Here is a 27,202-nt window from a genome sequence, read left to right as displayed (position 1 = left end):
GCTGAGCAACCCCTGATCAGACTACTTGTCCAAAGGCCCCTTTCCAGATTCTGTAATTACAAAGAACCTGAAATACACTGTGAAGGTCGCCACCTGCTGGTGGGCAGGCTGTGATCACACTTGGAGTGGGAGTAACATGTAATTTTGGTGGCCCTCAAACTTGATTGTGCAGGAGAATTACCTGGAGGACTCACTGAGACACAGATCGCTAATTGGGTCGTTCTGGGATAGGGCCTAAGAATTTGCATTCCTGACCTGTTCTCAGGTGATGCAGTGCTGCTGGCTCAGTGACTGCACTTTGAGAACTACTGTTAAACTCAGTCAGTCGTCAATGTTTCCTTCATCTACTTTATGAACTCTGAAACTTCACTCCTCCTCTTATCCTAAGCTGGCTTTCTCCAGGATAGTTCGGGTTCCTTCTCTTTATCATTAATGCAGTTTAGGGTTACCTGCATTTTTATTTGCCAAATGTGGCTGCCCTTCTCAAGTACTTCTCTGCCATCTTTCTCTAAAGAAAATAAATTACATATTAGCCTAAGCAAAATATTAAGATGGATATTCCATTGTGTCCTCCCCACCCATATCATGTTATAGACTTAAAGTTAAATAGTTAAGGGTGATACGTTGTTTGAGAATTTGTACCACTCACCACAACTTCTATTACAAGTTCTATAATATCAACATATTTACTGCACTATCTGCATATTATAATATAATTAAAGGGAGAAAAATCCCAAGGTGGCCTACCAATAAGGAGTCACTTTTATTGTAAGGTTAATCTAAATAATTGATCTAGCTGCTGAATCGAAGCTCTGCTTATTGACTTATTTTAGGATGAATTGATTTTTCTTCCATCTCTTCTTCTTCATTAATATTCTTTCGTTTGAATGTTTTAACTAGGATTATTCTAGCACTTCTCACATTTGACATTAGGAGAATCTCTTCATAAGGTTGGTGATATAGAGGGACATTAAAGCTGTTTACCACGAATGATGAATTATGGACTGAAAAGACCTTCTTATGTGAGAAGAGATGGTGAATCAAGAATAATGTTACTTCCAGAGGACAGTTTCTGTTCATTGCATTTAAACTGTTGGCATTTTCTTCTCTCTGATTGTAATTTCTACCTTTTGCTTATTCTGATGAGTATATTTTAATGTAGAAGGTGATTAATGTATGTTGTTTGGTGGAAGAAGAATCGTAAATGCAATGGATATTATTTTTATTGGCTAACTACCGTCCATGTCAGGCGAACCAATCATAAAAGTTGGAAAATAAAGCAATAGTCTAACCGTTATGTTTCAGGATTCCATATTAAAACACTGTCCCTCTCTTACTACAACTTACAGTAACGTTTACATAGATCTGAAATCCATTTCAAATAACCTGTGGAAATACAATCGCTATCGCTACATCATGACCTACCACAAGAAGCCTTGGCTGCCCCCGCCTTTTATCCTGCTGAGTCACATTGGTCTCCTCCTTCGCCGTCTTTGCCATCACCAAGCTCCAAATGACCAAGAAGAGGGTGATGTTGGATTAAGTAAGTTTTCATTGGTGGGACAGGAGGAAGAGAGTGCAAGAGTGGAGATCCAAGGTGAAGACACCTGGAACGTTGTCGATTAAATTCAGGGCACAGGATGGAAGGCTCTGGGAGTTAACTGACGAGTATCAGCTGAGCACCTGGGTCTAAGTAAATACATGAATCTCATTATGTGGTTGTAGTACCTTTCGCTAAAAGTAGCTGATACTTTGAAAGAAAGGAATAGGTAGGAACAGAATCTCTGCTTGGATGTGTAAAGGCTTTTTGTCACCTGGAAAACCCCATGTTTTTACTCTGTTTAGCTGGGAAGACGTCAGAATAACTCCTAGAGAGTAGTCAGAGTGACCCATACTTATTTCCCTGTTGTTGAAGATGGACTCCAAATCGAAAGGATACAGAAGGTCTTGTGGACTAAGGGAAATAGATAAACCAGACTTTGCTTAATTTATTCACCAGAATCATGGCTCTCTGGTTCTCTAATCTACTGAATATGGAGGTGATTCTTTTTTTTTTTTTTTTTTTTTTTTTTTTTTTTTTTGCTGTACGCGGGCCTCTCACTGCTGTGGCCTCTCCCGTTGCGGAGCACAGGCTCCGGACACACAGGCCCCGCGGCCATGGCTCGCGGGCCCAGCCGCTCCGCGGCATGTGGGATCCTCCGGGATCGGGGCACGAACCCGTGTCCCCTGCATCGGCAGGCGGACTCTCAACCACTGCGCCACCAGGGAGGCCCCTGGAGGTGATTCTTTATAGATGTTTCATATTTTCAAGAACTTCAACTCAGGATGCAGAAATGTGGATTCTCTCTCTCTCTCTTTTTTTTTTGCAAAGCTTAACTCGACATATTTTGAGATTTTCCTAGTTCATTTTACTTATTCATATATAGCATGATATGACTGTCATACTAATTGTCATAAGAGAACATTCCTTCTTGTGGTTCAGAGATCTTTTGTAGTTCCTCTAGGCCCACTGGTACTAGGCCCATTTCTAGATAACTCCTAGATATAGAGGAAATGGACAGCATAAATTTATAATCCTTTATCTCAATCCCTAAATTCAAAATACATTTGAAAATGGAAAGTCTTTTTCTTCATAAGTTAGAGAAAGACTCATTTGGACAGAAGAGGCTAATGGGACTAATGTAAGCCATTTATCCTCTTTATCCCTTGTAGTATGGACCTTCATTGATTTTTGCTGCAGAAATGATGTGTTTGATTTCAGGGTATTGCCCTAGCTACAACTAGGGATTTTACTTCATTCTGGTATAAAACTCGAGGAAATATTCTGATGGACAGAGGTACATTCACCCTGAATTCTGGGAAATTCTTAAATTTTTGTGAGATTGTCTTTGATTCTCTGTATTGAGGATCAAGACGTTTGCACATGGGGCAGCAGTGCCACCTGGTGGACAGTCACAAGAACGTGCCACATACTGCAAGCTGCACCTATCATTGGAACTGCTCTGTGGGTTGTTTGCTCTCAGGAATCCACAGAAGGCTCAAATCATACAATTCTAAAGTTCCTTACTCATACAAGATTCTTTAATGCAAACACACATTTAGAGTTGAGTGGGGATGGGGATTTTTTTGGTGTCTGAAAGATGCTTCCAAGCCATAAAAATCAGAAAACATTGTACCTTTGAGTTGTGAACACCTTTTATGGCTGAGTATTTTCTTTTAAATGAATATTTTCTTTTAAAATGAATATTTTTGTCTCTCATTTTATTGGAAAATTACAGAACATTTGCCTTTCTAATAAATTCTGGAGAACTTTAATGGTTCTTTTTTTTTTCCTAATTTAGGTGAAATGATTGAAGGAAGAGGATATTCCAATTTTACCCTTTTTGCAACAGCATTTTTATATTTAACAAGTATTAGAAACTTGCTCAAAAGATAATGCATTTTTCTGCTAGGTCAGAGTAAGAGTCAAGGTGGTAGACCAAATGTGATTGCTGAGTTTGATGTAGAATTGTATTAGTTTCATAACATCATGAAATGACGTGTCTTTTAATGAATTAATTGTAATTGTCAAGGAAGAAGTATAGCCTTGATAGGCCTTTGACTGGTCATAATGTCTCTTTCTTCAATAGAAGAACTTAGTATATAGAAACTCAGTGTATATATAAACTCAGTGCAACAAGGTAAAACTTTCTTTTACCTACTGGATTAATTTCAACAGACTTTGACTTCTTCTAACCTTGATTTTAACCTGTAGGTTACTTATTGTCATTTTGACTGATAAACCAGTTGGTGGGGGAACTTCCATATGCATATAAATGTGGTGAATTTTTATGTGTAAAAGTATTCTAATTTAAGAAAATATTGAAGATAAAGTGTTCCACGAGTCACATTCAAATTCCCACATCTGTTTATAGGACAAAAAGGAAAGACCCAGCCTTGTGTCTCCAGTTATTTCTACCATAGTGCTTCCCAATTAATATTAGGAATACAGTGTGACAAGGCAGCAAACTATTATCATGCAAGCTATGGTTTTATCCATTTTTAATACCAATGGAAGAAAAGTCACTCAGACACTGTTTCAGCTTCCTATGGAGGATGAATAATGATTCTTTTTATGCACTATACTTATTTCCATAGGACTCTACCTGAGTAAGGATGATCTGAAAAAACTTCACAGTTTTGAAGAACAGTGTGTGGAAAAATACTTCCATGAGAAGATGGAAGGTCTGCATTGTAGTTGTGAGGAACGAATCCGAGTGACGTCAGAAAGGTAAAAGTTATATATGTATTTTCACTCTCTAAACTGCTACCTAAACCTGATTCTACTAGAATGTCTGAAAAAAGTAGAAAGGTCTACTTTTAAAACCCAGAGGTTTGGGCTGCCCTGGTGGCGCAGTGGTTGGGAGTCCGCCTGCCGATACAGGGGACATGGGTTCGTGCCCCGGTCCGGAGGATCCCACATGCCGTGGAGTGGCTGGGCCCGTGAGCCATGGCCGCTGGGCCTGCGCGTCCGGAGCCTGTGCTCTGCAACGGGAGAGGCCACAACAGTAAGAGGCCCACGTACCGCAAAAAAAAAAAAAAAAAAAAAAAAAAAACCCAGAGGTTTTGATTTTCTAAAATTTCCTCTAGTATCGTATAATATTCATGCAATCAGTGCACATTTATTGAGCATCTACTATGTTCCAGGCAGTCTTCTAAGTTAGTGGAGATAAACGGTGAATAAGAGAGCAGGGTCCCTTCCTTCATAGCATTCACATTCTAGTGCGTGCATGTGGAGGGGTGGGGGTGGAGTGAAGGACAAAAAAGATACATGTAATTTAATGTCAGACAGTAAAAGAACAATGAAGGGGAAAAAAAGTAGTATAAGGGAATAGAGATGGATCGTGGTGAAGGGTCTGCTGGAGTTGGGGGTTGGGTTGGACCGCTTTGGGAGCCTGGTGCAGGAAGGTGGCTCTGAGGGAGCTGAGGAGGAGAGACTTGAGGGAGGTGGGATGGAGCAGCAAACGTAGATGCAGGTGAGTCCAGGAGTAGCAGGGTGCTGGTTGCACTGGGTATCATGGAGTCATAGTCTCAGGGTGCCTGACTAGCACTTGTGCAGTGGAGTTGAGGGCAGATTCACTGAAGCATGTGGAGAGTGATTAGAAGTAGAGACAGTGATTAGAGGCAGATTTTCTAAGAAGTTTTCTCTGAAGGGAGGTAAAGAGGGGTATGGGGACATGGTGCAGTTCTTTTGTTATGTTTCATGTGGAGATAATAAAAGTAATATATTTGTTACTGGAAAAGATCTACCAGCAAGGGAGAAACTGCAGGAGCCAGAGGGAGGAGGTGATTTGCTGAGTGAAGTCCTCAGGAAGGGCAGTTAACAGTGGGGGCCAGGAGAGAATATGGAGAGTGCTCCAGAGGATGCAGCCAGGCTGCGAGAACACGGTTCTCACGGCAGTCATCAGCTGAGGGTGTCTGTGGGTGTGTGTGATTTGGGGGTGCCATTCAGAGGCTTGAGGAAAGAGGAGGCGTGTTGGAGAAAGTGGACAAACGTAGAAGCTCGTAGGTCAAAGCTGCTGTACATGTGCCACTAATCGCGGCTACACAGCACTGGATCAAAATATGGACTGCATGTGATTGTATGCATTTAAAAAATTTAGAAATAATTGACATATAACATTATATTAGTTTCAAGTACACAACATAATGATTCGATATTTGTATATTGTGAAATGATCACCACAGTGAGTCTCATTAACGACCATTGCCATACAATTTTTTTCTTGTGACGAAGTGTTCAAGGTCTACTCTCTTAGCAACGTTCAAATGTACAATACAGTATTATTAACTAAGTCCCCGTGATTATATGCATTTTTTAAAACGCAGCATTGCTTTCTTAATTGGAAGCAAATTGGCAGAAGTTAAATGTGTTCTCTTACTTTTGAATACACACGGACCTGACTATAAAATGTTATACCTAATTATGCATATATATTTTCTGATGTCCAAATAGATAGATAGTGAATCCTTAAATACGGCTTTATTTGAAATTGAATCACATTAAGAACTTTCTAAATGGTCACCTTGGGCATATGACTTATTTCTGAACTTTAAAAGTTAATACCATATTTATGTAAATACATTTTAGGTAGCTGATTGAATTTCAGATCAAATTTTAATATTGAGGAAAAAATTGAGTATCAAATAACAATTTGTGAACCCACAACATTCTGTTTTACTTAAATAATATCTTTAGGCCAAAACTCTGTGAGCTTCCTTCTTTCCCTTTCCCCTTTCCACACGTTCTGCCTCCTTTGTAGCTATGCTCATTGAGTCCTGCGGGCCAGCTTGGTTCTGCTTTGTATGAAACATGTACCCAGATAGGAGTTTACAGAGCCGGCATGAAGTCCTGCTTCTAGCTCTGTGTACTTGGGCAAGTTTACTCTGGGCCTTGTTTTCTTCTCTGTAAAATGGACACAAAAATAGACCTACCTTTTAGAGTTGTTGTGAGGATTCCATGGGATAATATAGATGAACTGTGTGGCAGTGTGCTAATGGATAGTAAGGGAGCAGTGAAAGTTATCTATTATTATATAAAATTAGGCTCCAATTTTGTGAGTATAGTTTCTTCTAAAATACATATACCCTTCCAAACCTTAAGAAAAGGGATGTAAATAGATAAGATGGGTCAAAGATAGGCACCTCCGCCCCCCAGTATTATGCACTGGAACAAGGTCATGGAGAGCCCTTCACTTTACACTATAAACTAAGGAAAAATTTTAGGTGGTCAAACAGATTTACCTTCTAGGTTGTTAGCATATGGATTTGAGGATTCAGAATTGGAACTAGGGAGACCACTTGAGAGATTGATACAGGAGACAGATGACGCCCAAGGACTAGCCAAATTGGTAGTAGCATTGAAAGAAGGTATTGTAGTCCATTTGGTCTGCTGTAACAAAATACCATAGACTGAGTGGCTTATAAGCAGCAGAAAGTTACTGCTCACAGTTCTGGAGGCTGGAAGACTGAGATTAGGGTGCAAGGATGGTCAGGTGAAGGCCCTCTTTGGGATACAAACTTCTCATTGTGTCCTTACATGGTGGAAGGGGCTAAGGAGCTCTGTTGGGGTCTCTTATAAACAGTAGAGCACTGATCCCGTTCGTGAGGGCTCCACTGTTATGACCTAATCACCTCCCAAAGGCCCCACCTACTAATACCATCACTGTTGAGGGTTAGGATTTCAACGTGAATTTTAGGTGGGGACACAAACATTTAGGCCATAGCAAAGAGGATAAAGGCATATTTAGAGAGGACAATTCAAGAGGTGAGTTAAGGATTGGCTGTGGCAATAAGGGAGAGGATGAAGTCCAGGATAACTCATATCTGTAGCAGGGTAATTAGGTGAAAGGTGGCACTAAAAGATAAAGAGTACAAAATGCATGGCAGGGAGGGTGTGGGGGAGAGCAGTGAGGTTTAGATTTTGTTGAGCCTGAGATTCTGGTGGTGTGTTTATCCAGAGATGTCTGGAAGACTTTACATACGTGAATCTGAAGCCCTAGGGCAAAATATGAACTGGACAAGGAAATTTGGGAGTCATCTGCCTATTCTAGGAAAATAAAATTATGACAGAGGAAGAGCTTATGCTCAGGAAGCAAGTGGAGTGAGGAGACTCAGTGGGTTGAGGGTCTCACCCTGAGAGGTGTCAACGCCTGTGTAATGGACCGAGGAAGAGGAACTCATGAAGACTAAAAAGAATTGATCAGAAGAGTATAAGGAAAACCAGGAGAAGGTAGTATCACGAGTCAAGTGAATACAGAGTAAAAACTTGAGAACCAGACATTTAAAAAAAGTAATTCAATAATAATAATTAATAATAATAATACTAATAGTAAACTGAACACCAGTAATCATCGTATGCTATCACATTTATCTTGAATCTTTTTCTTGGGATTTGAGTAGAGAAGGATTAGGTGGTAGATGGTTATGTAGCTTCTGAAAAATATTCTAGATGCTTTCAAGGGCTCTAGTATTTGATTATGAGGCCCTAATTTAACTTCAAAACACAGTCGATCAATTTTCCTTCTTGATAGAGCTATCTCACCAGCCCTCTTTTTACATGGTTGTCCTTGTTGAGGTCATTCTGGGGAACTTGTAAATGAAGTATGGGAGAGAGGGAAGAATATTTTCCAGTGGTAACTGAGCAGTAGTTTCAAGAGGGAGCGAAAGGAAGTTAGGAAGATATTTGCATGTTTGCCTATCTCTGAAGAAGAGATTACCTATATCTTTACAGAGTTAGGTGAATTGTAAAAGTGGAAGGATAATATATTAAGGCTGTTTCATATCTTACTTTCTCTATTTGGAACGCCAGCTACTTTTTGTCCCTAGTAACGTAAGCTAGTGTTTTTCCTCTCTCTGTTCTATGGAGTAAGATGTTAACTAGGTATTTTTCCATATTAAGTGTGTTTGGGTACGTCATATTTGGGAAATACTACATTTTAAAAAAGTTTATACACTTTATCATAAGGGGCATTGTGACAGTAGAGTTATAGTTTGAGCTGGTCCTATAATCATTTCTCCATGAAACCTTACTGAGAAACCTTTGTGAACAACTCCCAGCATGGAAAATGTGGGTGCAATTCATTTACCCCTTCATGGGACTCTAGGACCCCAATAGAACTTTGCCTGGATCCCTGCTGAGTTGCTGAGAGGTGCTGGAGTGCAGTGGTTAATGCCATTGAATATGGAGTCACACTCTCTGGCTTTGAAGCCTCACCCTGTCATTGACCATGTGACTGGCCATGTGACCTCTTTTTATGAAGGGATAGTAGGGTGGTCATGTGGATTAAATAAAATAATGTAAAATGCCTGGCACATAATGAGTGCTCAGTGAATATTATGATTATCATGATGATTATGATTATACTTGTTATAATTTCATTTTACAATATCTGGTCCAGAGACCCACAATGAAATAATAACCATGCTGGTTTTCCCACCACCCTCAAACCTTGCACAGAGGAAACTAAAATTACGAGAATTTCTTTTACATGTCAGAATGACTAAAAGACTAGATTAAATTAATGTAGATGGTGGCTGAGGAATATAATTAAAATATATTTCACAGGACATTGAGCTTTAGAAAAGAAGTGCCTATGAAAGCAAGAGGACCTGATTTGAGAGTGACCCGGTTATTTGTCTCTCTATTGTAGCAGTGTTACCTGTTGCTGTGAATAGTTGCTGGTGTCTATTGTATCCCTTCCATGTGACTGCTGCTAATGGAACTTAATGAGTCTCCATTACTGCTGTTTGGACTGTACAATTTTTGAATTAGTTGAAACAGTGCACTAGATGGAGAGGCTCTAATTAAGCATATTTGGAAGGGAATATACATATATTTTGTTCTCTTTCCTTCATCATCCTTGCCAATTCTAGTTTTATAGGTTCCAGAAAGTCAAGAAGCCTTTACTAAGGCTCTACTGAGTTATAGAAGTTGAAGCAAGAAAGAGAGGGTTCCACCCACATAGGTGATAATCAAAATTATACCATCCTCTTTACTCTTTAACTCCTATCTACAAAGCTTCCAGGAAGAAGTGGAAGATTTCTCAATACATGTGACTTGAGATATATTCTAGAGAGGGAATGTCTAACACTATTTTGGGAAGTGCTTGCTACAGCTGAGTGCTAAGCTCTTCATGGTATAATTACTGCTTTTCCCAGCCCTCAAATAAGACTGGGGGCAATTTGTTATTTCTGCATACGGTCATGTTAGCCATGAAACTGTTGGTTTCCTCCCTTGCAATTTTTCACTTTATTCTGTTTATCAAAGATTTTCATTATTGGGAAATTGGAAAGTATACTCCTTCCTCCAAATAAAAGAATGAAACAGGGAGAAAAGAAAGAAAAAAAATGTCATAAGCTAGAGTCCACTGTGAAAAATTTGGTCTATTTCCGTTTAGTCTTCCATATATTTTTAGTTAAAATTATACAGGTTTGCATTTTGTCCCCCTACCCACCTTACACATCAAAAACATTTCTCCAAATAATTAAATATTCCTTGTAAACATATTTTAATTTTTATTGTTTCTTGACTTACAAAGTTTTTTTACCAAATTTAAAAGTATATAATGCAGAACACAACAGACATCCACATCCCCACCCCTGCCATCAGAAATAGACAAAGAAAATGACTATTAACAATGTAAGTATGATTTTTAATGGCTGCATAATATTCTATCTCATCTGTCTGCCTTAGCATAGTAAAATTCCTGCCTCTTCATTTGTCTTGGCTATTTGAACATTCCAGTGTTGCATCCCTGCCAACCTTGAGTCACTAAGTCTCTTTTTAAAAATTTGCTAGGTTAAAAAAATGTTACAGTGTAGACGAACTCATTGTTGTCTTATTTTTATTGATAATTTCTCTGCTTACCTAATGAGATTGGATATTTTACCACATTTCATTATCTTTTGTGAATTATCTATTCATGTCCTTTGGGGTCTTTATATTTTTTTTTCTCAACAATTTGTAAAAACTTTTGACTACTTAAGGGATACAAACACCTCACTGTATTTGTTAGAATAATTTCCTGTTTATTTTTTGTTTTAAAATTTTGTGTTTTATTTTTATGTGTATGAGTTTCATTTTATGTAACCACAAAATATGTATTTTGTAATTTATTTTATTGATTGTTAAGCTTAGATAACTGTATTAATTTCCTAGGGCTGCCATAATAAAGTAAACTGGGTGTTTACTGGGTGTCTTACAACAACAGAAATTTGTTATCTCACAGTTCTGGAGGCTAGAAGTCCGAAATTATGACGTTGGCAGGTCCATGTTTTTTCTGATGGCTCTAGGGAAGAAATCTTTCCTCGCCTCTTCTAGCTTCTGGTGTTTGCTGACACCTCTTGGTGTTCCTTGGCTTGTAGATGCATCACTCCAGTCATAAGGTGGTCTTCTCCCTGTGTATCATCACACTGTCTTCCCTCTATGTCCAAATTTCCCTCTTTTATAAGGATATGAGTTGTATAGGCTTATGGCACACCTTAATGATCTTATTTTAACTTGATTACCTCTGTAAGGACCCTACTTTCAAATAAAGTCACATTCTAGGAGTACTGGGGGTTAGGACTTCAACATACCTTTTGGGGCGGTGGGGAGGACACAAAACAAAACCTATCCCCATACAGAGGTATTTACAGAGATATATACAGATATATTTTCTTTGTTCTTTCTAATTCTCTAAATGAAATCAATTGTTACATTTAATTTAACTCTACTTGCAATTTACTTTTGTACTTGCATAGTTGAAAGTGCCTTGTGTTGCTTTTACATGAATCAATGGCTAGACATCATAATTTTGGATTAAAGTATTCAAAGTCATTTAAAAATTTGCATCGGGCTTTCTCTGAATGTAGGTCTCTTAAAATGGGTTTTGTTTGAAAGTTGGGATGCCTGGTTGTACTGTAGACTTGGAATATTATTCTAAAAGAGCTGTAATTTTTTTTCTAATTATGTATTTGATTATTGATTCTGTTCTTATCATTCTAGTTTCTTCCTCAGCATTTCCTTTCTCTACCAAAATAGCACAGTGCTGGACAATAAGAGATATTAAAATGTTTGCCTTGTAAATTAATGAATATATTAATGAATACAAATGGGCTGATTGATGAGATGATTGAAGGGATAGCTAGCAGGAAGCTGGAAATGTGGCTCTGAAATATTGGAGAGAAATAAGGGGTAGAAATACAATTTGTAATTTTCCTTATTAAGGTGATAGTGGGAATTACAGGAGTGGGTGAGATCACCTGGGATGAGAGTGTGTTGGATAGAGAAGAAGGCAGGAGACAGACCTAACTTTGGGAGGCGGTTTAGGCTGAGGAGCCACCTAAGGATGGAAGCAGGACAGGAAGAGAGTAAGGCAAGTTCCCACGTACTGTGTTTATTGGCTTACTGTGTTTATTGGTTTTCTCCCTCCCTTTTTCCCCTAGGGTTACAGAAATGTGCTTCCAACTGAAAGAAATGAATGAAAAGGTGTCTTTCATAAGGGACTCCTTATTGTCTTTGGACAGCCAGGTGGGACACCTGCAGGACCTCTCTGCCCTGACAGTGGATACCTTAAAAGTCCTTTCTGCTGTTGACACCTTACAAGAGGATGAGGCCCTCCTGGCCAACAGAAAGCATTCTACTTGCAGAAAACTTCCCCACAGCTGGAGCAATGTCATCTGTGCAGAGGTTCTAGGCAGCCTGGAGATCTCTGAGAAGAAGAAATACCAGTGTTACAGCATGCCCCCTTCTTTGCTGCGGAGCCTGGCCAGAGGCTGGCATCCCCCACGAGTGCAGACAGGACCCTTTCTTGAGAGTACAGACAGAAAGTTTTCAAATGTAAGAGATGACCAGGAAAAGCAAGAAACAGAAAATAGTATAGTTGCTGCTGGGGTGTCCCTGAACAGGCAAGCACACCCAAAGTATGGCCAATTTCTCCTGGTCCCTTCTCATCTAGAGCAAGTTCCTTATTGTGCAGAAACCAACTTGCCTCTGTCAAGACCATCTTTGGAAGCAGGTACAGATGTGCTGGCAACTGAACATGTCACCCAGAGTGAGGTCCCTGTTCATCTGATGTGGCAGACCCCGGTTGTCTCAGCCCAGGGCTCAGTGGTGGAAACCAAGGAGCAGTATGAGTCACTTGCTCAGTTACCAGCCAGACAAGACAAGGGGGAGCAAGTGCTACCCACATTGATTTGCACACCTGCAGCCATTAAAGTGACCTCCCTCCCTTCCCAAGTCACGAGCATGCAAACTGGAGGTGGATACGTGAACTGGGCATTTTCAGAAGGTGATGAAACTGGTGTGTTTAGTACCGAGAAACAATGGCAAACCTGCTTGGCCTCCACTTGTAACTGTGACTCCAAACAGAGTGAACAATGTCAGAGGCAGATCCAGGACAGATCCCTATCTGATAACTCAACAAGATTGGCCCAGAGGGATTGCTCAGAGGTGGGACCATGGCTTCAGCAAAACACATCCCTTCGGATCAGTCCCCTTCGTAGAGACAGGCCCTTCATTAGAAGTCAGAGTTTGAGATTGCACAAAGAGGAGAAATTGAAGATCTGTAAGATTAAAAGTAAGAAGTAAACATTTTTACAACTAGTATTAAATTCTTGCATTGCTACCATTCTCATTCTCCCCATTCTGTCAGTCCTTTCTGTGAAACAAAATGGTTCCGCCTACCATCTTACACTTTCTCATGTAAATCATTTCCCTTACAGATCTTTCAAAATCCTCAGAGATAGGACAGTCAAAATGGATCAAAGCAAAAATGCTAACCAAGGATAGGAAATTGTCAAAGAAAAAGAAGAAAACACAAGGACTACAGGTGCCAGTAAGTGTCTTTTGTGTTTTTGGCAATTGAGGTGGTATACTAACCTAGCTTGGTTTTTCTCTATTCTAAAGTGCCACGTACACAAAATAGCATTGTCCTGGAAGGAATCAAGATGCAAATTTAAGAGTCAGCAAAGTGGATTTGCCACAATTCATTTGTCAACTCATATGTTGAAGGACATTTGTGTTATTTTCAGTTTTGGGCTATTCCAAACAAAGCTGTTATGAACATTTGTGTACAAGTCTTTGTGTGGACATACATTTTAATTTCTCTTTGGTAAATATTTAAGAATGGAATGCTAGAGTCTTATAGTAAGTATTTGTTTAATTTTAGAAGAAACATACATCCCCACCAGCTTATGAGTAGTAGTTTGAGAGTTCCAGTGGTCCACATCCTCACCAATCCTTAGTATGCTCAGTCTTTTTAATTTTAGCATATTATGGGTGTGTAGTGGTATCTCACAGTTGTTTCGTTTGCATTTCCGTAGTGACTAGTGCTGCTAGGTATCTTTTCATGTGCTTATTTTCCATCTGTGTATCTTTTTTGGTGAAATATCAATTCAAATCTTTTGTTCATTTAAAAAATTGGGTTGTGGGACTTCCCTGGTGGTGCAGTGGTTAAGAATCCACCTGGCAATGCAGGGGACACGGGTGCGATCCGTGGTCCAGGAAGATCCTACATGCTGTGGAGCAGCTAAGCCCGTGCACTACAACTACTGAGCTTGCGCTCTAGAGCCCACGAGCCACAACTACTGAGCCTGCACACCACAACTACTGAAGCCTGCGAGCTCTAGAACCCATGCACTGCAACTACTGAAGGCCATGAGCTCTAGGGCCCATGTGCTGCAACTACTGAGTCCATGTGCTGCAACTACTGAAGCCTGTGTGCCTAGAGCCTGTGCTCTGCAACAGGAAACCAACACAGTGAGAAGCCTGTGCACTGCAATGAAGAGTAGCCCCCACTCGCAACTAGAGAAAGCCCATGCACAGCAACAAAGACCCAACACAGCCATAAACAAACAAACAAACAAACAAACAAATAAATAAAATTGGGTTGTTTGTCGTTAGGTTGCAAGAGTTTTTTTTTTTTTTTCTTATTCTAGATATAAGCCCGTTGTTGGATATATGTTTTACAAATATTTCCTCTCAGTTGGTGGCTTGCCTTTTATTTTTCATAAATGTCCTTGGAAACATAGGACACTTTTATTTTGATGAAGTCCAATATTTGATTTTTTTCTTTCATGACTATGCTTTTCATATCATATTTAAGAAATTTTGCCAAACCCAAGATCACTAAGAGTTTCTCTTACGTTTTCTCCTAGGAATTTTATATTTAGGTCTATATTTAGGTTAAGTTCTGATTATTTGTTGGTGGTATATAGAAATATAATTTTTAAAATATTGATTTTGTATCCTACAACCTTGCTAAACTTACTTATTTGTTTGAGTAGGGTTTTTTTGTTACTTCTTTAGAATGTTCTATATAAATGATCATGTTATCTACAAATGAAAATACTATTACTTTTTCCTTTCAAATCTGGATGTATTTTATTCCTTTTTCTTGCCCAGTTACATTGGCTAGTACCTCTAGTACAATACTGAATAGAAGTGGTGAAAACAGGTAGCCTTTCCTTGTTTCTTCTCTTTAGGCGGAAAGTATTTAGTCTTTTAGCAGTAAGTATGATGTTAGCTGTAGGGTTTTTATGTGGATGCCCTTTATCAGGTTGAAGAATTTGTCTTCTATTCTTACTCTTCTGAGAATTTTTATTATTAATAGATATTGACATTTGTCAAATGCTTTTTCTGTGTTAACCTATATGGTCAGATGGTTTTTCATTTTTATTATGTTAATATGATGAATTATATTAATTAATTTTATAATGTTAGAAATAATGTTTAGAATATTAAATCAGCCTTGCTGGGATGAACCACAACTGGTCATGATGTATTATCTTTTTCAGATGCTGTATTCATTTTGCTAACATCTTGATACAATTTTTTTGCATCTCTTTTCTTGAAAAATATTTATCTTTAGATCTCTCTCCTTGTAATATCTTTGTCTGGTTTTGGTATCAGGGTGATGCTGGGCTTATTGACTGAGTTGGGAAGTGTTTCTTCTTCATTTTTCTGGGTGAGTTTGAATAGACATTATTTAAATCTTACTTATTTGGTAGAATCAACAGTGAAACCATCTTTGTGGGAAAGTTTTAACTACAGATTCAATTTCTGTAATAGATATAGGGCTATTCAGTTTATGTGATTCTTCTTGAGTGTGCTTTGTGTCTTTTGAGGAACCTGTCCATTTAAGTTTTTAAATTTATTGGCATAAAGTTTTTATAATATTATCTTATTATCCTTTTATTGTCTGCGAGATCTGTAGTGACATCACTTCTCACTTCTCTCTTTCCTAATATTTTATATTTGTGTTTTCTCTTTTTGTTTTATGATTAGTCTGGCTACAGGTTTATCTGCTTTACTGATCTTTTCACAGAACCAGCTCTTGGTTCATTGATTTTTCTTTGAATTCTATTTCATTGATTTCTGCTCCTTATTATTTCCTTTGTTCTGTTTACTTTGGGTTTAATTAGCTCCTTTTTTGTTTTTGTTTTTGTTTTTGCTAGTTTGTTAAGGTAGAAGCCTTGGTTGTTGATTTGAGACTTCCTTCTTTTCTAGTATAGGCATTTAATGCTATAAAATTCCTTCTGATCGTTGTTCTAGCTATATCCTACAAATTCTGATATGTTATGTTTTCATTTGCATTCAGTAAATCTTTTTGTTTATTGTTAGGAAGCCTTAGATCTGAGTTGACAATTCTGCAGGACTTCACTTTTCATGATCTTAATGCCCTGCTTCATTTATCTGTTCTACATGTATTTTTACATATAATAACATGTGTGCATTTTTCAAAGCACCTCAACTCTCTTTAGAATGAGAAGCAGAAGCAAAAAGATAAATATTGAATCAATTATGTAAAATCACCTTTTGGAGGAGAGACTTAGCTTTGATAAAGACTCTTCTTTCAGGGAAAATGCCACGAATTGCTGGGACCCCATAAAATATGAATTTAAATAGAGTTATTTTAGAAATAGTTAAAATGGCCAGAGTTAAACTAGAAATAACTGAGCTCAAGTACTAATAACTTGCATTTGGTTGTTGTCCTATAGTTTGTCAATTTATCTCATTTCTTCTCTGCCCCTGGGAAGGACATAAGGCAGCCACTATTATTGGCTATCTATTATTTTAAGGATGAAGGGAATGGAGCTCATAGACATTACATGATTTGCCCAGTTCATATAGCTTCTAAGTGACAGAACTAGAATTCTAACAAGTTCTTTTGGATCCAACCCTTACGTTTTTGTTGTTTTGCTCTCTACCAGTAGTTCTCAAACTGTGGTCTCCCATCAACTTTAGCACCACCTGGAAACATACTAGACATACAAATTCTCCCTCTGCCCCAAACCTACTGAATCACAGATCCTGAGGGTGGAACTCAGTGATCTGTGGTTTAACACAGTCCTGGGTGATTCTGATGCACACTCAAGTTTAAGAACTGCTCCCCACCCTGGTTCTCAATCATGACTGCAGATAGAAAAGTCACATGGATGCTTGGGTCCTGCCAGCACGAGTGATGGAAGTTCAAAGCTTCAAGGTGATTTTAATGTGCAGCCAATGTTAACAACCACTCCTCTTCAACATAGTACCTCTATTAATGTGATTCAAAACGTATTCAGATTAATGTCACTGTGTTCCAATGAGTGTTTTTCTCTCCAGGTCATAACAGTCAACACCTGCTCTCAAAGTGACCAACTGAACCCAGAGCCAGGAGAAAATAAGATCTCAGAAGAACAGAATTGCAGCAAGAACTGGATTCCGGTGTCCAAATTTAGTCAGATAAGTATGTAACAGTCTACACTCTTGAATCCCAAAAATTCTGGTAGTGTTTTCTCAGGGTATGATCTTTAGACCAGTGGTGGTCCCTCCTGTTCTTTCAAGTGGGAGATGAGAGAATAACCACACTCTCTTAGGAAAATAGCTCTTTTCTGCTTTTAGTTTTTATGAAAGGGATGCAATTTCCACTTGTTTAATGGAATCGTTTTCAGAATTTAGAAAAGAAAAATTAAAATTAATTAAAATTTAGATAATCTCGTATTCAGAGCTGTTGAATCTGGATTAGAGAGTATTCATTTAGTCTGATTTATGGGTGGGGTTGTCTAATTTTACAAATTCTTTAAAGGTCAAGTGACATTGATATGAGCCTTTACACAGAATTCAGTGGATTGAGTTGTAGTTGGTTATTTACTACTGCTTACATATAGTGTTTGTTCCATTGGCAAATATCCCTTAAGCTTAATCATAATGATGTTTGTAGAGGATAGAAGACAGATCAATGAGCTAGAACGAAGACTGTGAGCTAGGCATAGAATGTGAAATAAGCCTGGATATATGAGGGCAGATTATGAATTGAGAGTAATGCACTGAACATTGAACTTCTTGCATTTGATAATAAGAGAACTTTACTCATTTTTAAACAGAGGGGACTATGTGATTAAGGAGTCATAAATATTTAAAATTATTTGAAATACTAAACTTAAGGTACAAATATATATTGTATTGAAATCTATGTTACTATGCTTCTTTAAAACTTTGTTTGCTCTATGGTCACTGGTTTTCAACCAAGGGGTGATTCCCCCTCCCCAACCAACAATGTCTGAAGACATCGTAAGACATTTTTCGTTGTCACAACTGAAGGAGGGGCAGTTGCTCTTGGCGTCATTTTTCCATTATTTATGTTTTATAAAAATATATAAAAGATATGATTGATATAATATTGTATTATTTTTAGGTGTACAACATAATGGTTTGATATATGTATATGTTGAAAATGATTACCACAATAAGTTAACATCCATCACATAGTTAACAATTATTTTTTCTTGTGATGAGAACTTTTAAGATCTATTGTCTTAGCAACTTTCAAATATACAATACAGTATTGTTAACTGCAGTCACCATGCTGTACATTACCTCCCCAGGTATTTATTTATTTTATAGCTGGAGTTTGTACCTTTTGACCATCTTCACTCATCTCTCTCACCCTCCCATCCCCCAAATTATTTAAGTTCTTTCCAAAAAATTTCAAACTGAGAAAGATGGGTGTGGCAGGAGGGTTCTGGCAAAGAATCTCATGTAAATCTGATGATCAGAAAGGAAGAGAAGATTTAGGGAGTTAGGCTGACTCCAGGCGCCTGGCTAATCAACTTGAACCACATCCTGGGTTGAGAATTTTAGTTTTTAAAAACTTGTCTGAGTTAAGAATTAATTAAAAAAGAATTTAAAAAAAATAAAATTTTGAGGGTGGGGAGGTGCCCTGTCAGGTAGATCTTTCTAAAGACAAAAAGTAAAGTTCTGAGGAAATCAACTATGAAAAGGAAAGAATTAAAAAAAAAAAGGAAAGCATAGTTTGTTTAATTTTAATTATAATACTGTGCTATCATTGAAATCATATTTATCATAATTTTATGATGTTACAAAAAATATCATACATGAAATTTTTTGATTTTTCTTTTCCAGTAGCTTTTTTGCATTTCCTGTATATTTTTTTTTTAGCATAAAACAGTAGGAAAAAAAATAAATGGTTATTTCCTACATTTAGCCAGGAACTTTTTTTTCCACATTTTTATTGGAGTATAATTGCTTTACAATGTTGTGTTAGTTTCTGCTGTACAACAAAGTGAATCAGCTATATACATATATCCCCATATCCCCTCCCTTTTGAGCCTCTCTCCCATCCTCCCTATCCCACCCCTCTAGGTAGTCACAAAGTATCCAGTTGATCTGCCTGTGCTATTCAGCAGCTTCCCACTAGCCATCCATTTTACATTTGGTAGTGTACATATGTCAATGCTACTCTCTCACTTCATCCCAGCTTCCCCTTCCCCTGCTGTGTCCTCAAGTCTGTTCTCTACATCTGCATCTTTATTCCTGCCCTGCCACTAGGTTCATCAGTACCATTTTTTTAGATTCCATATATATGCGTTAGTGTCAGTTTCGTTCCTTTTTATGGTGGAGTAATATTCCATTGTATATGTGTGCCACATCTTCTTTATCCATTCATCTGCTGATGGACATTTAGGTTGCTTCCATGTCCTTAGCCAGGGACTCTTAATAAGTATTATTCTCAGAATTAATCCAACCAAATATTTATTAAATTATTATTGGGCACCTGCTATATGCCAGTGACTCTGTAAGTACCAAGTATAAAAAATAATAACAGTAATGATTGTCAAGATTTTTTAAAGAAAAGGATAAAAATTTAAACTATTGGCTGGCATTCTTTTCTATCTTTCTTTTGTTTTTGTTTTCTTTTTTAAGTAGCCTACTGTAATGCCTGATGCAGTTGTTAAGGAAGAATTCCTAACAATTTGGACCTCAAATTTCATGTATTTTTAAATAAAGCATGGATGATAGGGTGCAGGGGAAGGTAAGTGTGCAAAAATTACTAAAGGTGTTTAATAGGAGAGCAGGTTATGGATAACTTAATTCTTTGATAGAGAAGTATAAATTGTTATAAATGTAAAGGTAACTATTGAAGAATAGAAATAGGGTATATAGCTTTCAGCCACTTGAGTAAAGCTCAAAAAGGACAAAGGAATCTTGGTAAAACTTGCTAAAAAGAGAAAGAAAACCCTATATTCCAATTTGGATGAATGCATGGTGTTCAGATCTTTTATTTGGAACTGTGATTCAAGTGTAACATATTTTCACGTATTCTCTATTTTTTTTCCTTCCTTTTAACAAGGTCTAGAATCTTACATATATCAGAAAATGAAAAGTAGAGAAACTGAACGGCATTCTGTACAAGTCAGTGATTATGTAAGGCAGTCTCAAGAGGTAAAAACATTTTATTTGATATTTTAAAAGCTCAGTTTCTCACCCTTTGTCCCCCCACTTTATTCTTTCCTTGTTGTTCGCCTTTATGCAATTTATCCACCCAGTGATTTATCTTGGGTATTTTTATCATGAAATAGAAAGAATTTAGGAATTTTTGAAACTGTTTTTGCATATATAAAAGTTGCCATGTGGAAGAAAAATAAGATATTTTCAATACACTTTTTTTTTTTTTTTTTTGCGGTATGCGGGCCTCTCACTGTTGTGGCCTCCCCCGTTGCGGAGCACAGGCTCCGGACGCGCAGGCTCCGGACGCGCAGGCTCAGCGGCCATGGCTCACGGGCCCAGCCGCTCCGCGGCATATGGGATCCTCCCAGACCGGGGCACGAACCCGTATCCCCTGCATCGGCAGGCGGACTCTCAACCACTTGCGCCACCAGGGAGGCCCTCAATACACTTTTAAGAGGTAGAGCTAACATCAACATATAGACTCTACTGGGAGACAGATTTCAGCCTGATTTGAGAAGGAATTTTTAGCAGTTGGAGCTTTCCAAGGATGGAATGGTTTATTTCTTGAAGTTGTAAGTGCCTCACTTAGTGTGGTTAATTAAACAGGCAAAGCAAACATCTTTGCAGATGTGTTGGAAGGGATTTGGACATTGCAGGGTAAAGGACTTCCAGTGTTTCTCTACCACTGATTTTGCAGTCTGTTTTTCTTACCATTTGCAAATATGTGCCTGTTTTATTGCCATCCACCATGAGGGAAGTGTGGTCTAGTTAGACTAGCCCCCAAAATCTAATCTTGGTCTTGGTTTGAATATTACCTCTATGACCTTGGAAACTATATGAATGTATACTAACAACCTCAGATGTTCTTGTAGGAATGCAATCTGTGAAAGTAAAATATAAGACTACTTGAAGGTAATTGGAGGCAGGGACCTGTCTGCCCTGTCAAATCCTGGGTCTGTCACTTCCTAGGTTTCAAAGCTATATACATCAATTAACCTGTGAGCTTCATTACCTGTATCTCTAAAATGGGGTTAATGCCATCCTTACGAGACTGATAGTGGATAACAGAAATAACACCGATGAAAATGCCTAGAGTAATGCTTGGAGTATAGAAATAGAATGAGATATATTCAAGGTGACATTCTAAATAATCATCAACTGAAACAATAATCTGATGATAGGATATAATAATGTAATGGTCAGTGTTTCCTGTCAACTTTGACCTTCTTTTCTTCTTTCATGTCATTAACTGATGTTATATGTTCACTCTCATTTTTGTAAAAACCGTTATGTATTACATTTTCTCTTTGATGTCCCCATAAAAGTAATTCTTTCTGTTAAGGTCAGTCACCACATTGAGTTACTCATATATTGTGCTAAGATTATGCAGCTTTCTAGCTTGAGTCTTGCATGTTTAGTAAGAGAAATATTGAGCCTAGAGGAAGGGAAAAAAAGAACTATACCCTCCAAGGAGTGTGTTCTGCAAATGTATTACTGGAAGCTTGGGGTGGGAGAGAGTTGGGTGAACATGTAATGACCTTTCCCTTCTGCCCAGGATCTAAGCAAAAACTCTTTGTGGAATTCAAGGAGCACCAAGGTCAATAGGAACTCTCAGTGAGTATTTCTAAATGTCTGTCTTTAAGCATCTTTGGCTTTTTTTTTTTTTAACTGGATTGGGAATAAAGGTTTAATTGGGTAAGAAAAGGAGAAAAAAAAAGTGTGTGTCCAATGACAGTATTTTTCTTGTGTTAGCAAGAATGAAAATTATTCATTCTCCTAGTTTTCCTGTTTCTGGCAACAAGATCTCACCTTAGTGCCTTTTAAGAATATAATGGTACATGTACTACTGTAGCAAATTAACCATTTGTCTTTTTTTTTTAATTTAATTTTATTTTTGGCTGCATGCGGGCTTTCCCTAGTTGCAGCGAGCGGGGGCTAATCTTCGTTGTGGTTCACGGGCTTCTCATTGCGGTGGCTTCTCTTGTTGCGGAGCACAGGCTCTAGGCTCACGGGCTTCAGTAGTTGTGGCGCACTGGCTTAGTTGCTCCGTGGCCTGTGGGATCTTCCCGGACCTGGGCTCGAGCCTGTGTCCCCTGCATTGGCAGGAGGATTCTTAACCACTGCACCACCAGGGAAGTCCCTAACCATTTGTCTTTTTAGTGTCGAAAAAGCACACATGAAATAATGAGTATCATATATTTTCTGATAGATAAGAGTGAAATTTGCATTAAAAAGTAGGAATAAATTTGTCTTGACTAAAAATAAAAAGACTTAGAATGAAAACTAAATAATTTTTTTAGGTTTTTTTTCAAAATTTTCCTTTTAGTTTATAAGATGGATCTTTTTGGTTTCTCCTTAACATCCTAAGTGTTTGTCAAAGCAGTAACAAGTTGAGAAGGATTGAGACAGAGAGAAAGGAAGACAGGGCTAGAGAGAGGAGATAGAGAACTCACCTTTTTATAGACTTGAGGTTCCTCCTAGACTTTTATTTATTCAGAGAAAACTTGAAAACCAACCAAGCAAAGATTTTTCTGTTTGTAGTGTTTTATGGACTTTTCCAGTTACATCATCAAATTAACCATTCTTAGAGTTATAGGAGCAGAATTCAAAAGCATCTGTACTCTACAAAGGGCCCGTTGATGCCAGGCAGGTGGAATATGGCAGTCAGTTTGCAGTCAGCTCTGTTTGAGATGGCCTTTTCTCTGGAGCTCTCAAGGTCTCTCTGTGTAAGCCTGCCTCTAGCCTTAATGTGCACATGAATTTCTTCTCCCAAAGGTTCAGTAGTTTGTGCTCATGCAGAGTAGTGGGTTATTGCAGCATGAAATTAAACAATAATTGTAATTGTACTTGCTTCCCCAAGGACCTTAAATACTGGAGATATTCTTTGAATGTATTTATTCCGACTTGACTATGGCCACTTGTGCACTTGAGCAGGGCATGTAACAATTTAAAGAGAGCTAATTTCAGCCTGTGAACATTTAGGGGCCATGTGGGCTAATGAAACTGATTTGTTGGCTTGTCCAGAGATATTCACAGACTCTTTTGTAGGCATCTGCTTTGCATAGTTCAGGAAGCCTTTAGTTTAATTGATCCAGAACAACACAAGCACAGTTAAATCTTATATATGTTGTGTGATCACATAACTAATTAAAAACAAAACCAACAACTGCTTTTCAGTTAGCTTAGGGCCTACTCAGTAAATCAATTACATGTATATCTGGTGCTCATTCTTCTATGAAAACAATTGTAGGGTTGTAAACCGTTTCTCTAAAGGTAGGGGTCAAATGTAACTAATACCCTTCCTTCAAAGTAATATATACACATGTATATACATATATACTTATAGACTGTATTATTACTATTTCACACACTTTTCCTTTCTTTGATCACTGAAAATTTTGAAGCATTATCTAAACAACTTTAATTTTTCAAACAGGTTGAGAAGTTCAAATGGAGTTAACAGTAAGTTTTTATATTTTTATTTTTTCATCTTATCAGTGGTGGGGTTTACTCTCCTGCTGTCTCAGACTTTTATAGTTCTTGAAATCCTATTTATGATTTTTGTTTACAAAGTAGCAAGTTCGGTAGAAAAGTAGAAAGTTGAATGTCTTTCTCCAGATAAATCAGGAGTGATGTCTGGTTTAAAAATTTTTGTTACCTGTTTTTGACTGTGATTTTCTAGTTGTCTCTGTGAGTGAGGGTATAGCCACTGAGCTCATTTAGACTGTTCAACAATTCTTACTGTCATCGTTTAACACATTGTTATTTAAGAACCATTCATAAGATTGTATGTGGATTTCCTTTCCGATATGTCTTCAGTGGAACTCCATGCCCCAAGTGGCTAAGTAGGACCAAGCGTACTTTGGTGAGACACCTCCCTGGTGAAGCCACTCTCATTAGCTACTTTCAAATTTCATCACAACCTGTACCTTTCCATCTTCCTGACCCCTCGATACAGACTGGGCACCTTCATCACTTATGTGAAACCTTCAGTGCCTTCCCATTACCTATAGTATGGGCTGCAAACCCCTTACTCTTTCTCAATGCTCTTGAGAGTCTGGCCCCAGTCCAAATTTCCAGGCTCATGAATGAGCCCTTTTATGCAATATTTCTTCCATGAAGAATGTGACCACCTACCTATTACCCTCTCCACATGGTATCTAGAAGGCATCTTCAAATGTGGAACAAAATGTTCCACCTCCCTTCTCTGCCATCTCAAGAAATGACAACTTTATCCTTCCCGTTGCTGAGGCCAGTCTTGCAATCATACTTGACTCCCATTTTCTCACATGCCCACAGCCAACCCATCAGTAAGTCTCTCAAAATATATTGAGAAGCTGATCACTTTGCTACCCCCACATATCACTTTTCACCTCTTCCCTGCATTACAGGATGGCCTCCAAACCGTCTCTCTATTTCCAGAGAGCAGCTGGAATAACACTTTTAAACTCAAAGTCATATTGAGTCACTCTTCTGTTCAAATGGTGTTCCAGCTCATTCTGTAAAAGCAAAGTCCAAACACCATCTACAAGGCTCTGCTGATCTGCTCCCCCACCCTTCAACTCTCCCCTCTCCTTTGCTCTCAGCACAGTCCACTCTGGCCACTCTTTCCTCCTTAACACAGCAAGTATGGTCCTGCCTCAGGATGTTTGCACTTGCCATTACTTCTGCCTGGAATACTCTTCATTTATCCATATGACTCACCCCCTCTCTTCCTTCGGGTCTTTGCTCACATTTCACCTTATCAGAGAGGTCTTTCCTAACCAACCTATATAATATAGAATAGTAATCTCCCTGTCTCCCACGCTTCCTAACTCTCTCAATATATATGTAATATACTCTAATATTATATACTTACTTATTTATTTCCTATTTCCCTTTCCTACAATGTAGGCTTTATCTGTTTTCATTACTGCTCTTTCTCTCGAGGATAGACTAATACCTGGCACATAGTAGGTCAGTAAGTATATGCTGAATGAATGTGAACAAGATCTCACAGCCAGGATTGAAACTCAGTTTTGTCAGACTCAGATGCCCATACTCTATTTCACATTGTTTGTCTATGAAGGTTCCCTAAGCCTCTATTTACACCTCTATTATATTATTTAGCAAACTGTATTGTGATTATAGTTTACATGTATTTCATATTTGCTTTTCTCTAAGGTGGGAGCCACATTTTATTCACATCTCTCATGCCTAGCACGACCCTTAGTGGGAGCTAAATACTTTTTTTTTTTTTTAAATTATTGAATCGAACTTAGAAAGGAACAGTCTTTTTTTTTTTTTTTTTTTTTTTGCGGTACGCGGGCCTCTCACTGTTGTGGCCTCTCCCGTTGCGGAGCACAGGCTCTGGACGTGCAGGCCCAGCAGCCATGGCTCACGGGCCCAGCCGCTCTGTGGCATGTGGTATCCTTCCGGACCAGGGCACGAATCCGCGTCCCCTGCATCGGCAGGCAGACTCTCAACCACTGCGCCACCAGGGAAGCCCGGAACAGTCTTTTTTGATGATCTTACCTTTTATCCAGCACCCCCAAAGGGAGGGAGTTTCTTCCCTTCCTTATCCAGCAACAAGAAGCCAGAGACATCTGTGAAATTGGGCTCATGATGCTGCTTCTTCTACAAGGTATAAAGTAGTTCCCACCATGAGACTAAAGTTCTCGACTTTAATTTTGATTTTATGAAATGGCAAAACTGTTGCAAAGGATTTCTCTTGAGCCTTGTAATTTAGGACTTGAGCAGGTAGAAGAGAACCAGTTAAACTTGCAAGAGGTGTTCCCAACACACAGTCCGTCTGTAACCAAACAAATCCCTTGCTGTCACATTCTCTGCCTCCTTCTTTGTTTCTCTTATATTCCTCTTAATGTGTTTTCATCATTTTGTTGTCATTTTAAGTCAGTGAAGTAGTGTGCTAATAACTTGGTATTAATAATGTCTTTATGTGGGTACTGCATCTTGGTAGGGAGCTCAGAGAATTGTGCTTCTGGGATGTCGTGCAATGTGATGGGCAGCCGAGTGCCTTCTGCAACACAGAGGTGTAATTGGTTCAAAGGAAATACATCTTTGAGGCTAATATTACCTGTCTTTCTTCAATTCCCTATATAAATATGTTTGGAGACATTGCATTGATGATTGGAAGCTGTCAGGATACCATGCACAATAATGTGGTTAAAGAATATTAGGCAGTCTTTTTCGAAAACCGAGAAGCCATTCTGATTAACCCGTTCAATAATAACTTTGAAGGCAATATATTCATAAGCATGTATTTATCTCCAGCCAGGTAATTAAAATGCCAGTCTTCTCTGTAATTTCAGAAATCTCAACCTCCTTAAAAAGCCCTCAAGAGTCTCACCATCATTATTCAGGTAGGATGCCTGTGTACATAGACATGTCAACGGAGCTAAACGTCTGTGATTCTGCATTTGGAAACAAACACTGGTGAATTTGTGGTGTTGATATGGCTCCAACTTGAAAAGTTGTTGTTTACTCTGATGAGAGAACATTCAGATTTCTTAACTTGGGAAAACAAGTTTTTAGGATTTAAGAGAATTTGGATTTAAAAAAAAAATGTGTGTATTGGTAAGTTGCAAATTGTAAAGAGGAAAGATGACCGTGAGATCTGAAAATTCCTTACGACTTCAAAAGCCAGAGATCTTTGCATTTTGGACTGGGGAGGAGACAGGCCTGAGGCTAGTCCTCTGAGGAAGGATTTTGCACCCTCACTGGGCCCTCAGTGAGGGTAACCACTGAGTGAATGCCAACCCCACAGGGTAAATTCAACAAAGACACCTTAAGGGATGTTATTAAACAAGATGTCAAGGGTCTTGACTCTCTTAAGCAACATCACTTCACAGTGATTCAGTTGTCTTTCTTTCAAAGTGGGAATAATTGTACTTGCCCTTCCTGAGGAAAAATCTGCCAAAGGGCTAGTTGAGAATAAAGAGGGAAACA

At 38.4% G+C, this 27,202-nt stretch overlaps 1 protein-coding gene across 2 annotated transcripts in view; it reads left to right on the top strand.

Moving 5' to 3' along the window:
* Positions 1 to 27,202, top strand: part of TRPM6 (transient receptor potential cation channel subfamily M member 6) — a 141,010-nt gene that overhangs the window by 92,706 nt on the left and 21,102 nt on the right. For both annotated transcript variants that reach the window (XM_060100901.1, XM_060100902.1), the window contains exons 24-32: positions 1,350 to 1,543; positions 4,138 to 4,270; positions 11,968 to 13,100; positions 13,246 to 13,358; positions 17,129 to 17,252; positions 20,157 to 20,248; positions 21,810 to 21,868; positions 23,691 to 23,716; positions 26,566 to 26,616. In XM_060100901.1, the coding sequence (XP_059956884.1) occupies positions 1,350 to 1,543; positions 4,138 to 4,270; positions 11,968 to 13,100; positions 13,246 to 13,358; positions 17,129 to 17,252; positions 20,157 to 20,248; positions 21,810 to 21,868; positions 23,691 to 23,716; positions 26,566 to 26,616 (1,925 nt within the window). The remainder of the gene's footprint in view (positions 1 to 1,349; positions 1,544 to 4,137; positions 4,271 to 11,967; positions 13,101 to 13,245; positions 13,359 to 17,128; positions 17,253 to 20,156; positions 20,249 to 21,809; positions 21,869 to 23,690; positions 23,717 to 26,565; positions 26,617 to 27,202) is intronic.

The sequence above is a fragment of the Mesoplodon densirostris genome, chromosome 6, assembly GCF_025265405.1.
Source record: "Mesoplodon densirostris isolate mMesDen1 chromosome 6, mMesDen1 primary haplotype, whole genome shotgun sequence".
Lineage (NCBI taxonomy): Eukaryota > Metazoa > Chordata > Mammalia > Artiodactyla > Ziphiidae > Mesoplodon > Mesoplodon densirostris.
The sequence above is the reverse complement of the archived record's forward strand: the minus strand, read 5'-3'. Positions and strand labels throughout refer to the sequence as shown.